The sequence below is a fragment of the Macrobrachium rosenbergii genome, chromosome 25 (assembly GCF_040412425.1).
Source record: "Macrobrachium rosenbergii isolate ZJJX-2024 chromosome 25, ASM4041242v1, whole genome shotgun sequence".
In the NCBI taxonomy this organism is placed as follows: Eukaryota; Metazoa; Arthropoda; class Malacostraca; order Decapoda; family Palaemonidae; genus Macrobrachium; species Macrobrachium rosenbergii.
In genome coordinates, this window is record NC_089765.1 from 24,482,437 (window position 1) to 24,497,125 (window position 14,689).

General features: G+C 37.0%; 1 protein-coding gene across 6 annotated transcripts in view; it reads right to left on the reverse strand.

Annotated features, from left to right (window-relative positions):
* Positions 1 to 14,689, reverse strand: part of sav (salvador) — a 45,500-nt gene that overhangs the window by 17,007 nt on the left and 13,804 nt on the right. For 4 of the 6 annotated variants that reach the window (XM_067127116.1, XM_067127113.1, XM_067127115.1 and 1 more), the window contains exon 3: positions 12,597 to 13,993. In XM_067127116.1, coding sequence (XP_066983217.1) covers positions 12,597 to 13,906 — 1,310 coding nt within the window. In that variant the 5' untranslated portion in view covers positions 13,907 to 13,993. Of the gene's footprint in view, positions 1 to 12,271; positions 13,994 to 14,689 lie in introns of all 6 variants that reach the window. The other 2 variants (XM_067127118.1, XM_067127117.1) reach the window with 1 other exon arrangement.

Consider the following 14,689-nt stretch of genomic DNA (forward strand, 5'->3'; position numbering starts at 1 on the left):
GAGAGAGAGAGAGAGAGAGAGAGAGAGAGAGAGAGAGAGAGAGAGAGAGAGAGAGAGAGAGAGAGAGAGAGAGAGAGAGAGAGAGAGAGAGAGAGACATGAATAAATATGCCTCAATGATTTACTAATCTATCCAAGGAGACACAAACAAAATGAAAAATGTAGCTATTCTGAAAATAAATCACAATCATGTAAGAGAGTCTCGTCCTATCATCTTATGAATGGTTTCAACTGGGCAGAAGAAAGACAGCCTCATTAGGAAATAGATTTTGACAGAGCAACGAACATTCATGTTTAGTGTATTACCTCTTCTTTCTTTCTCTCTTTTTCTCTATCCCTGCTGTGACTCAGAACAGTCAACTAACATCTATATACCTAATTAACTGCTAAGGTAAACAGGCATGCTGGATTTTGGGGAATGTGCTCATTCATGTCACCCTGTCCAGTCAAAAAAATTAAGCAATAATGGCACAGGCCCAGAGAGAGAGAGAGAGAGAGAGAGAGAGAGAGAGAGAGAGAGAGAGAGAGAGAGAGAGAGAGAGAGAGAGAGAGAGAGAGAGAGAGAAAGGTACTTATAACAATATAAAGCCCTTGAAATTTCCAAGGGATGTGTTTGAGAGTCCTAGAAAACGGGGGATTCTCCCCAAAGACAAGGCTCCCAACCCATTTAAGTACTGTACAAGGAACAGATTTATACACCTATTTTATGACAGGGATGTTCTGAATCCATACAATAAACTACATACGTTCTTGTTTTTGATCTGTGCAAATCACATCCTGGACTGCACAAATGGATTAGAAAACTATATGAATGAAGTTCCAGAAAGCTTGAATGGTTTGCGGATTGCATGACTGCCACATTACTATTATAGCTTTCTCTTGAGAAATAGTTCAAGAACGTCTTTTTAAATGAGGTGAAAACTGGAGCAAAGCTTGCCTTGGGAAGCTAACTTTAAAAAGGAAAATATTGAAGAAAAATGCCTAAACAATGCAGCTAAGAGCTATACAAAGACTGTGAAAAAGTTAGCTTCAATAACAACTTTTCTTCAGTCTACTAGTAATAGCACATTTGAAAATACAAGACTGCTCTCACGTGAAAAATAAAGGAGACACACGAGAGAGAGAGAGAGAGAGAGAGAGAGAGAGAGAGAGAGAGAGAGAGAGAGAGAGAGAGAGAGAGAGAGAGAGAGAGAGAGAGAGAGAGAGAGAGAGATTTAACACAATAAGCATTATCATTACAACATACCTATGCCATACCATAATCTTAATTTTGATTATTTATTAACCATTAGTATCTATTATCACTATGTGTACCGTACTGATATTTGAACAATCATTTCAAAGGAATGTTTATGGTATTAACTTTCCATTCTCTACTTTCATCAAGCCAAACCAAGAGTTACTTCCTAAAAAAATTCTTCTGAAGACCTGACAATGAGAGAAGTTGATAACTTTGTACTACTTATCAGACTCTTGTTTCACTTCCAATGGTTCCTCCAGCTCAATGAGCAATGAGAATTTTAACTGGTGGTCTGGTTAAACTGTCTTTAAAACCAAGTTTTATTAACGTATAATCCTCTGACTTGTTTCTTGACTTCTCATACATATACAAATTTAATTGCTCAGCTTCTGTTATTGTGTAAGATTCTCCGTCTCTTTCCCTCTGTGTTAATATTATCATGTTTCCCTATTGCTCTCTTAAAACTGCAACTCTTGGTCAAGCATGACTGCGGGTAAAAATATATCTTTCTTTCCCCTGACAATACAAACATTAAATGTCTTTATCAAAACTGTTTGAAAATCATTTCAATTTTTACAATGTTACATTTATAAATTATTCCTTCATACTCTTCTGTCTCCTTGTCCACTTATTTACTCATACAGTAATTAAACACTACTTCATGGGAATCAAAAAGATACAAAAATTGACAGAATAGTACTGCAGTGACAGCAAGTTATGTTAATGATATCAAATATAATTCTAGTGTAAAATCATATAGTCCAGCTTTATCTCTGCTGTTACTATACTCTTTATTTCATTGTTAAAAGCAGTCAAAGTTATTCTGGTTGCATGTAGCATGGAAAACAAACCATTCAGAAAAGCTTTTAACACAGTACCTCTTCTTAAACCTAGATCTACATGCATTCATAATGTATAATTTAAGACTACTTTGCTTTTATTTTACATGTACCTAGTATATACAGTATATGTTTGAATACTTCAATAAATTTGAGATCAACCTGTTCTTACTATCTTGCTATACCTTACACATTACCCTATAATTCATACATTTTTGTTTTCCTGCCTACTCTAGCAAAGCAACATGATGATCTAAATATAGTTGTAAATACATTTCAAGTAGTTATAAGTTACAGCTCTTTTCCATTCTTGAAGCTTTTTTCCTAAAGCATTACAATAATCAATTTCTTTGGGGAAACTCGTCAACACCCAAACCTACTAACTTTGGAAAGTATCAGCAAAACCTCTTTTATTGGTTTGGAAATGAAACTGGACCCCTAGTCTCACTGCATTGCTTGCTGTACAGTTAGGCAGTCGATGATGCATGCAATTGTTTTGCCCACTGTTTAACAGAGTAATAAAATGTCTATAGCCAATTACATTTCCCTTTTACCTAAAACTTTGCAGTGCATCATGAGCATTTTTATTCTAGAAGTTGTAGCAGTAGCAAACTGCATCTCAGAGAGGACAATAGTACCCCATACTGAAAATTTATGGAATTGGAAAATGAAATTATAGTACAGCATGTTGAAGGAGAATACTGAACACCACTCTCTGCTAACAGAGGATATTTGGGTGACAGATCTGTTGGTCTCAACTGATAAGAGCAAGTGTAAAATATTATGGTTTGTATTTATGTGAAATACAAGTTGCCAGCAATCAAGAAAAACAAAGGAATGCATAAACGATGTTACCTGAAATCAAAGTTATTGCAATGTGAACAAGAAAATGGAAATTAAAAGAAAGACCTTAGAAAACTCCATGCAAAATTACATGTATGCATAATACTCCTAAACAGACATGGATGCAGCAAGAATTTTAGCAAGTACTCTACAATAACAAAAGCCACAACATATAACGGAATCGACAGCATATGAAAGCAGTGCATTACCTTTGTTACCAGTATTTGGGCACATGCAAAAAGATAAAGGCACATATCAATTCAGCATACTGTATATCAATTAAATAAAATATGGCAACTAAAAGAAAAATTGAAATCTTTCCTTTAACATCTCTAATAATTATCATTTACATTCAAAGTGAGCAAAAATTCATATGGAACTAGCCCAAACATATGTTGAAAAATCTAAAACAGCAAAACAGAAACAAACAAGCATAAATAAAAACATTTTCTTACAAAAACAGCAACAAAAACTAAGGTATTGGTGCAAAGTGCATTACAGTATTGTTAAATATCTCTCTTAAACTTATGTACATCAAGCATCAATCATACTTTAATGTAATGCCATGCAGCTCATTCCAGTTTAACAGCACAGTACTGTATAAGGTTTCTTGTAAGTCTCCCAGCATGGAATTTTTACAAAAAGTGGAGGCTGATGCTCTACAAAATGAGTAACACACACACTAGTTCTTGAAGTATAGGAACAAAGGCGCCAATGGAAATTGCCTGTTGACACCGAGCTCATGGAAGTTGACTAAAAATATACCATATACGCCAGTGTATAAGGAGACCTTTTAACCTTAAAAAATCTCCCCCAAAATAGGGGGTGGTCTTATATGTCGAGTATAAAAAGCAAACCTTAAATCCTAACAAGATTTTTAATAAGCTAACCCCTGAAGTGTCAATAGTTAACTACCATCACAACTATCAACACTGTAAACAAAATAACTAAAATAACGGTAAACACCGTAGGTAATTCAAGTGAATCACTAGCGACACAACTATTGATACAATAAACAAAACTGTAATTACAGCAGGTATTTAGCATAATTAAACATTAGGATGAGCGAGCTCTCACTTTGTTACTAGCTTTATCCAGAGTACCATTATTATACGACAATAATATTAGACAATTTTGTTATTGATACTTATTATACAATGTCCTTTTAACATTGACAGATAATTTGAAGTTACCAAAAGGGTGAATCGGGGTAGTCTAACTCTTGTTTATGAAACGTAGCCAAGCCAATATTTCCTTAGTTGTATTTTAATATGAAACTAAAAAGGGTTTTGGGATATCGACAGTTCCCCAGTTATCCTTAATATCGAGGTTCTTTCCAGTTTTAAAGGAATACTGTACATTCATGAGGATCTACTTCCAACAAGTATTAATCCGCAGTTAGTGACGTCACAGGCGCTGAGCATTTGCCGTGGTGTTTACCGTATATCTTTCGTAAGGGCATACAAAAGTAATTTTTGGTAATGGTAAGCTTTGCCAAACATTTTAAAATCTTGGAGATACTGATTTTACACGTTTCTGGTATGATAATTTCAATAACTATTGATTTTATTTATGTACCAACTAACTTACATCAGCTGATAAGTGTTATTCAATTTAATAAATTGGGGGCTGTCTTATTCAGCAAACATACCTCTAAACCTACATTTTTACATGAAAAATGGGGGTTATCTTATATGCCGGCATATATGGTATGTCATCTTTCAGCACTTATCTAATTTTTGGGGGATTTTGAGGTAGTGTACTGGCTATACAATTCATTCCATAGATTCATATTTAGCGAAAAATATTTTCATAACACAAAGTTTTCTCATACAAACAATTAATTGTCTACCATATAAGCCTTATTTGTGGTCTGTATACCCCCAAGCTCACTAGTCTTTTGTCTATTAAATATAAAAAGTAGTCTTATCACCACTAATATATTGCACTGAACCAAATTTTTAAAATAATCTGTATTTTTCCTTGATGTACATACTAGAGCCTTTTAAATACAAGTATTTCCACCAAGAACTGGTAACAATTGTTGAAGCAGGTGACTAGCTAAGTACTGCCCATTCACCTGTTGGTAATTTGTCAATTTTTCCACTGGCAAACATGGGCAATGTGAGGTTGGCCGAGGTGGGATTATGATAAACGGCTCTGAATTGTATTTCTGCAAAAACAAATAATCTTTAAAATTTTGGTGTTTATTATCACAAGTCTGTCAGTGAGGATCCTGCACTCAGTACCCAAAACCAAAGTTCACTTAAACTGTCAGTGAGGATCCTGCACTCAGTACCCAAAACCAAAGTTCACTTAAACTGTCAGTGAGGATCCTGCACTCAGTACCCAAAACCAAAGTTCAATTAAACTGTTGGTGAGGATCCTGCACTCAGTACCCAAAACCAAAGTTCACTTAAACTGTTGGTGAAGATCCAGTGAGGATCCTGCACTCAGTACCCAAAACCAAAGTTCACCTAAACTGTCAGTGAGGATCCTGCACTCAGTACCCAAAACCAAAGTTCAATTAAACTGTTGGTGAGGATCCTGCACTCAGTACCCAAAACCAAAGTTCACTTAAACTGTCGGTGAAGATCCAGTGAGGATCCTGCACTCAGTACCCAAAACCAAAGTTCAATTAAACTGTCAGTGAGGATCCTGCACTCAGTACCCAAAACCAAAGTTCACTTAAACTGTCAGTGAGGATCCTGCACTCAGTACCCAAAACCAAAGTTCACTTGAACAATGTGCACCGGAAAAAAAAGCTGAAACCTTGTCTTTCTCCCAAAAAACATTGGAAATTCCATTCAAAGGACATGGGATCTGAGGGAGGAGTTTCCTAACTCTACTTTTTAGTTGGCTGCCACTTATAAAGCAGGAGGGGTACAGAAACACCTTGGAGAAAAGGCAGTGCTGGAAAACCTTGCAATCCAGTGTCAAAGGGAGCAGATCAGGGCAGGAGAGAGAGAGAGAGAGAGAGAGAGAGAGAGAGAGAGAGAGAGAGAGAGAGAGAGAGAGAGAGAGAGAGAGAGAGAGAGAGAGAGATTTCCATTAGAAGACCTTCATATGTTTACAGATACTGTATATAGTGGAAAGATATCAAATGCACAAAACACTATACATAACCCACATAGCAGATAATTTAGCATAAAAAAGTCAATAAACACAACAAAAATAACTTAAAGGAACTAGTACATATAACATACCACAAAATCTGCTGAAAACACAAATGATTAGGTAACAACTAATGGTAGCCAATAGACATAATTGGTATATTCATAAAAATCACAATTCAGTAGGAAATCGAAATGCAAGAAAAATGCTTACCTAGCCATAAAAACACTGACTGCTAACACTAGGAAGTTAGCACCCAAAATTTCAAACCCTGCCAAATTTGCCAAAAACTGACCTATTAGCAAAAATAAAGAATGAAACAATAAGGAAAGTCAATTTCCCTTAAATCACAAAATGGTTCTGTACACAAAAAAGGAACACCTACCTCTAAGCATTAACCTGACGATGGCTCCTTAGTTAGTGTAAACAATTGATTGGACATTGACAATATAACTGAGATAAAGCAGAAGTGTTCAAACCTTTAAAAACCAGAAAATCATGCTAAATTGCTAACCACAGGATAACAGAGTAGTTGTGCATTACTCGCCCTGAAGCTGGCAATCCAAAGAACCCACTTAGGAGTAAAAATTTCACTTGTATCACTAACTGAAGGGAAAAAAGTGAAAAGAGTATGAAAAAATGAAAAACTAACTCATGAATAATAGAATTAAGAATAAAAGGACACCGACAAATAGCAATCCTGCAGCAAAGATACAAGCAGGGGATTCCGAAAGTGGTTAATAACAGTGCTGCAACCTCAAAATAAAAGAGAGAAAAATGACTGATGGGTACCTATTGGTCCAGGTGGCGCATACACCATTAGATTAACATACTTGTCCTTTTGACAAAAGACTGCTGACTGTGGATATTCCACACCACAAATGTGAGGACATATTGTATTGATGGGGTCTTGATGAAATGGGCTGTGCTTCCTCCAGATGTCAAAGACTGTTCAAGAGAGTTGTGGAGAATCCAACTTTGCCAAAGGGCAGCTTTGGTTTGACTTGACCTGACGCATTTCACAGTCTAGTCTGAAGTTCAGCTATGGCATATGCACAATCAGATACTGACTCTTTTTTTTTTTTTTTGTATGTACTGCATTATGTAAATATTTAGGTCTCAGTAAGCTGCACTTCTGACATCTTTGAGAGGATCTACAAGGCTGAGACAAACACCAGAAAACATGAACTGGGCAGAATCTACAAATTCAGCTTGAACTTCCATTGACTTCATGAATATTTCGTGGTATCAGCTACTCTTTTCAATAATAATAATAAAAAAAAGTTAGGACTGAATTCAGCTATTTCTCCTTGTCTGGTCTATCTTACACTCTGGATGCCTGAGCTCTGTAGATTATAATACCCAAGTTTTTAGAATCAAGCAACAACATTCTCCTAAGGTCATTCCACCCATGAGGTGCACCCACTGAGGGCGATGAATAATGTTTTTGTACACATTTCTCTTTTAACATTACAGCTAGAAAACTTAAGATCTGACCTTGATATAGGTATGAAATGTAGTTATGCAACAAAGGATGCACAAGGTGAATTCAGCAAAACCCTAGTAAATGGACGAGGGCGTACAGCCCTCAAAATAGCCATTTTTATTTAATGGCATAATTTGGTAATGGCTTAAGCAATGGCTGTTACAGGTATTTATTTATTCCTGTAAAGTCTTGCTGTTTCATGTACAACTGTCTGTTAACTAAAAAAAAACTGGCTACCTGAGAAAAACTGGAAGGGAGGGATTTTCATACATCACATCAATCAGTTTCTGAAAGGTACCTTCATTTTGTTCCTTGAAAATTTTTTTTTGCAAGTTTTGATGAACATAGCCATTACAATGTCCTTTTACATAAACTGATCAATCAATCAATCAACCACTTCCAGTTGCATGACAGTTTATTTGCCAGGTCCCTTCCATATCTAACTAAGGCATTTTAATACTATTATTACAGTATTAAGTGGTCTAACTAGATCAATGAGTTCCAGTAACCTTGACTACCTTATAGTTTTTTATTTTCATTTGCCACTATCAAAAAGAGAATACAGAATAGAATATAGAATTTAGGCCATAGGCCAAGAACTGGTACCTATGAGGTTATTCAGTGCTGAAAGAGAAATTGAGAATAACAAGACTCTACAGGTGTAACAGGAGGAAAACCTCACAGTTGCACTAAGAATCAACTGATAGAAGAGGATGGAAAGTAAGATGGAAGAAAGAGAATATGAATGGAGGTACAGTAAAAGGAATGAAAGGGGCTGCAGCTAGGGGCTGAATGGAAGCTGCAAAGAACCTTAAGTAATGCTACAGTGCATCGCATGAGGTACACTGACGGCACTAACCCCCCCTGGGGACTATGAAAAGAATGAGCTGTAGCATTATCTCAGAAGATATGCCAAGTACTGTATGGACTAGAGAACAGAGAAGGAATCCTGTGGGATGATCCTCAGTTGTTACCTTTAATCAGAGCTCAGCATTTGGATGAATGAGGAGTCATTTTATCAGCCATACTGGCCCACACAAGTCATTGCTGGGGGCAAGTGATTGTCTTTCAGAAACTGGGTGACTAAATTTACCAAAAATACCTTGCATGGTGACCATGTCTCCACTGAGTGACAAACAGGCTTATATCTAACAAACAAAAGCTTAAATCCAATAATAATCATCAGAATCACCCCATCATACACTGCTAACTACAGCCACACCGGAATACATACAAGCACTTAAAAAAGAAATGAAAACCATAACAGAAGCACTAATGGCAAGTAGAACATGCTTAGACTAATTGCAATATAAACACAGTAAGCTTAGAAGTATTTTCCCATCTTAAAATACATGGTACAATGGGTTAGATATTTGGGGGGCTCAAGATGGATACCTGAATGGAAGAATCATTAGCTGATGACTTTGTTAATTGTATTTAGATAGATCTGTGGGTTGTTATGTTGTTGAATAATGAAAACAGATAGTCTTGGGAAAATGTGTTCTGAAAGGGGTTCGATTGTTGGAACTAAGGAAGAAGACCCATGATCCTCAAGGTTGTGCTGACAAAGAATGTGGTGAGGAAATGGTATCTTAATGGATAACACAACGAGATGTAAAGTGCCTGGTGTGTTAACTTGTTGAAAAAATTAAAATATAAATCTCTAACTGGGGAGAAGGTTCAAAATGTGTCTCCATCTATAACTTACCGACTTGCATATGAAAGGAATGAAAATCACTTGCAAGAAGTTACACAAAAAATAGGCTACTGTTAAAGAGACCCAGTAGAGAGAGTTTATAATAAATAAACAAAATTCAAGGGTGAGATCACTGAGGTACCAGTGAGTGTTTCTGGGTTTTGAAGCCCTGATTTTCTAATACTTCTCTCACTCATCTATCCATACTTTTCTGTTTTCCTCTCCTCCTCCCTCCCAATACTGCACTCATGAATTGTACACTCCAACAATCATCCTCTGGTCTTCACATATGACCAAACCCTCTAAAAAAAAAAAAAAAAAAATCTTCAGTCCATCCTTTCAACTACACTAACAGTTCTAGTGATTTTGTACATCCTGACTTTTCTTGTTTTTCAACTCTTATGTTTCATTGCAAATACTGCACAAACAATTCATCTCAACAGCTTTAAACTTTTGTCTTCCATTTGCATTTTACATCCATAAAGGTGAGTTGGCTCAAAAATCCATTCACTGGCCTCCAAAGACTCTCCTAACGTCTTCCTAATCTTTTGCATAAATCCTGCAACCTGTCTTTTTTTTTTACCTCCTCCCTCAACCTATACCATTATCCAACATATTTACTTGAAAATAATTTTATGAGTCTCCTGCTTCCATTCTCCCACTATCTCCACCAACACTCGCTGCTTCATCTTCCTAGTTTGTTTTACCTTTACAACTCACTCTTGCTCACATTTGTTCCTAACTTCTTCTTTAACCACTTTACTATTCCCAATAAACAAATGTTGTTGCTCACATTTGTTCCTAACTTCTTCTTCTTTAACCACTTTACTATTCCCAATAAACAATGTTGTGTCATCTGCAAACAGTTATACATCAGTTATCAGACGACCATTTGTAACAGGAAGTTTCATCCAAGGAAAAAGCTGCCCCTAAGGAAGGATAAAAACAACCAGCTAGAATGTGTCTGAGATTTAACATGTGTGAGCAATTCCCAGCTAGATCAAGGGGAATGGTTCAACTATGCACGGGTCTCAATCAGTGCACATCTCTGCTAAATTTTGTCTACGTGTGTTTTTCCTTAATCAAGTGCTTAGTAACCATGCTGTATGTTAATTATCATGGCTCCTAAGAAGACTAGAGATGCCAGTAAGGATAAAGAGAGAGAGAAATTCTATAAATTCAAAAGTGAACAATGGAAAAACATATAAGTGTAGTGTTTCCTTGAAAAATATGGCCCTAACAAAGCTCCAGCAAACTGTGTTATAAACCTCCTGAATGACAATGCTATCTCTCACTTTAGGGACATTTTAAAATGCAAGCAAAAACAAACATCATTGGACAGGTTTTCAGTGAGAAACAGCGAGTCTCAAAAAGAAAACAGTAGGAAGAGACAGACGAGAAACAACCCCAAAAGTAGAGTTGCCTGTTTTTTATGAAAAGGGACTCCTCTCCAAGACAATAACATCTCCTCTTCATCTTCCTTCTCACCTTCCACATAGGCCATCAAATCTCCCATTTACAGGTATAGTGAGATCAAATTTGCATTTATTTCATCTGTTTGCTTTGTTTATATTTTTTGCATAATTTCTGCATGCATAGTTGATAGGACAGATGATAAAAATTTTCAAATGAAAAGAACTGTTTCTGGACTTCAACAGGGAAGAGTATGGGATCAAATGGTTACTATGAAACAGTAATATAAGAGGTTTACGAGTAAAAAGAGAAAAGATTTATGTGGGAAGCATGGATATAAAGAAAGCCTATGACAGAAATAGAGGCATTAGGGACAGTGTTGAGAATATATGGTATAGAGTCAACTGCAAAGACAAGAAGTTTTTATGACAGAAGTGAAGTATGCTTTAGCAACTGAAAGCATTATAGTGACTGACTTGGTGTAAAAATGGGTGTGGCATGCTCCATGGCCACAAGTACCTTTACGAATGGAGTGATGTGAAAAGTCAGAGTTAACAAATGGTGTGGAATGGCTAATGTTTGCAGATAATGCAATAGTGATTAGACATCATGCAAAAACCAGCAGAGATTTAGTGGAAGAGTTTGAGTGTTTGCACGCTGGAAAAGTTTAGAGTAAACATGAGCAAGAGTACAGTTATGGGGGTAAATGAGAATCATGAAGATGAAACAGTAATGTCAATATGGACAATGAGAGAATGAAGCAGTATATTCTTATAAATGTCTGGGAGTACATATTTCAGATGATGGTACTATAAGAGAAGTCAAAGCCAGAAAGGTAGGTAGATGTGTGCACAAAACTGGGAGACTTTAGTCTCTATGGAAGCCAAGGTTGGAATGCAAGAAGGGGCTGTTGAAGCAATTCTCCTTTTTTGGAAATGAAGTGTATATACCAAAAGTGAATGAGAGAAAAAAAAAAGGTAGAACTTTTAGAGATAAAATTTTTGCTTAGTATTTGTGATATAAGAAGAACTGGAGTGAAAAAATGTGGATAAGCAAGAGTGGAAAAAGGCTCAGCATAGGTGAAAGTATGATCGGAATGTTTTGTTCATGAAGAAAGACAAAAGACGATCAGTTGGTGAAAACTGACACTAATACAGAAGAGTTGGCAGGGAGGACCAGGATAAATGACATGAAAGAGGTACTGGAAAAGACAGGCCTCCACATCCAGCAAATATGAGAGTGCACGCAAGATAGAGGTGAATAGTACGGTGTGCATCCGGGTGTTTAATGTGCACCTGGTAACCCTATGTGTTGGTGTACAAAGCAGCTGGGATTGTGGAAGTTTTTTGCACAAGGTGCATCCATGATTCAGCAGTTCAAGTGTGAATGCGGCAGTAACTGTTGTCTTTTCTCTTTTTTTTTTTCTCTTGGGAGCCACTCCCCTGTTCGAGGATATGGTTTATGGTGAAATTTTATAATATATATATATATGAAATGGAAAGTGCACCTTGCACTTACCCACAAGAAAAAAAATGGAAAATTAACTGTTTAAAATTGGAAACAAATAATATGGACTAATGAAATATGTGGCAATCTAGACTAATGTTTAAAAATGTAATAAAAACAGGATGGAAAACTCACCAAACGTACAACTGCTGAAGCTCGAGACACGTCATGTTTGAACTTCAAACTACTTGAGAGAAGTGCTAAAGCAACTGTCAGCTAAGCTCTGATCTTTGGCAACAATAAAATAAGGAAAGTGCAGTGAAAACACATAAAATCCAATACTTCAGTGCAGAGCCAAACATTACTTCTAATAATCACAGATATAAAGACTAAATCAACCACATTCTAAAAAAGGCACTAACAATTGTCCCCACAAAGCTGCCACAGTAAGCAAATAAAAAAATTTGAAGAAAACCACATGGACCCATACTATGTTTCAAAAAAACTGCATTAGTCCTACACTTTAGATTCAAACAAGTTGTCTGCATTCAATATTTGTTGTTTTAAGTGATCTGGTGTGGAAGCACTTTCATTACTGGGGCAGTCATCATTAATTTCTGTTATTGTCACACCACTTCCAAAACCACTTGATCCATGAGTAGGTATGTTCATTTGCTGCATTCTTCTTTCAATTTCACGGGTGAGAGCTATGCGATACATTTCATAGCTCATGACGATTCCATGAAGCTCCTGTTTAAACAGTCTATTGAGCATTGCTTGGTAACTATCAAGTTCTGGAAGTCTAAATAATTCCCATCGTAACTTGTGATCATGCTCAGGGGATGCTTGGGAGTACACATGTAGCCAGTATGGAATTTCTTCATGTAAATAAGGTGAAGCTGGCATAAGAGACAAGGGCTGACGGAACTCAGTATGGTGGGGTATAGGCAAGGGTCTGTGTGATGCTAAGGCATTTTCCTCAGGAATTCTTGTCAGATACTGTTGAGCACAAGGGTGTTCATACTGTGCTTGCCGAGTTATATGATTTACATAATAGACCCCATGTTCTAGGGATTCTATCCGCTCCCACCCAGCTGGCAATCCTTCCTTCTCAAGTGGGTGTGACCAGTGTGTTGTCTTTGTATTGTGATCAATGTAATATTTACGGCCTCGTAAAGTGTAGTCCACAGACCAACCAGGTGGAAGAGGAAGCTCTTGTTCTAAACGTGGAGAAGGAGGCTGTGGTGATCCACTCCCAATATGGGTTGAAGACTGGGATAAATTTTGTCTCTGTTGTGGCTGTTGTTGCTTTTGTCCAGGTTGCATCATAAAAGAAAAACTAACACCCTGAGTTGGCTGGTCAACAGATGCCCTGGGACCATACAGAATCTGATCAAGGCTGCGCTGAGACCCAGTATAATGATTTATATATGTGTGACTAAATAAAGCTGGGGACGAAGGTGCTTGTTGTTTCAACATGCCATCTAAACTTCCACGGCTACCAAGGTAAAGGCCACCTAGACGCTGGGCAACTTCTCCTATGTTCGGAGTGTATTTTCCTTCAATTCCTCCATGTGACATGCCATTCAATGGTGTTCTAGATCCAGTTGAGTACCTATTTACTAACAAAGATGCATTGTGAGAGGGTGGATTACTACTGCTGACATAGGGTGGGGTAACAGTACTTTTCCGTTTCTTGACATCATTTTGACCAGGATTTGGCCATACATTTATGATAGGAACCCCAGATGGAGATTCCTTCTTGATGTACTTTCCAGCCAAGCTGTCACAACTCGCTGTTGAGTCCTTCTTACGGGAACTGGAAAGCATGGTGACAGCAATAAAAGGGGGCACTTGAGATCCTGCTGCAGCAATCTCAATCCATGTCCCAAGATGCCTTACCCTGTCATCACCAAACTGAAAGAGACATGTGCTATTAGGCTCTTCTATCACATAATACAATAAGTTAGGCGACAAGTACTTGTTTTCTTGTATACCTGTGCCACATGTCTGAATCTACGGATCAACATACTTTACATGCAAAAACAATTTTGGATGTTGGCAAAAAACAAAAGCATGTAAGATGCAATCAGTGACATACTGCCCTACAATACAAAAAATGTATGTGCTATTATAAGACTTTCAGAGCAAATAATTTCTACTGCTGTATTTCTAAAATGAGTGAATTTAAAATAAATGTGATAACTGAATGCAGTCATGCACTTTTCTGGCTTTTACAATAGCATGCGGTAATATATCTATCACCAGTTCTTTCCAACAATTGTTTCAACGCAACAAAAATGACATTTTTATTCTAAAATAATGTTTAACACATACTTACCTGTTAGTTACATATAGCTTTAGTCTTTGACGTCACGGCAAAATTTCAAAACGCATGGCAGCGCCAGTCCGAATATCGGGTGATCGCCCTTACCTGCCCTCTGTCGGGTACTAGGAACTATTCCAACATGCTTCAGAATAATTTGCCTACCTGTCCCCGTGGGGAGGAGGGTGGGCTTTTCGTATATGTAACTAACAGGTAAGTATGTGTTAAACATTATTTTAGAATAAAAATGTCATTTTAACACATACAACTTACCTGTTAGTTACATA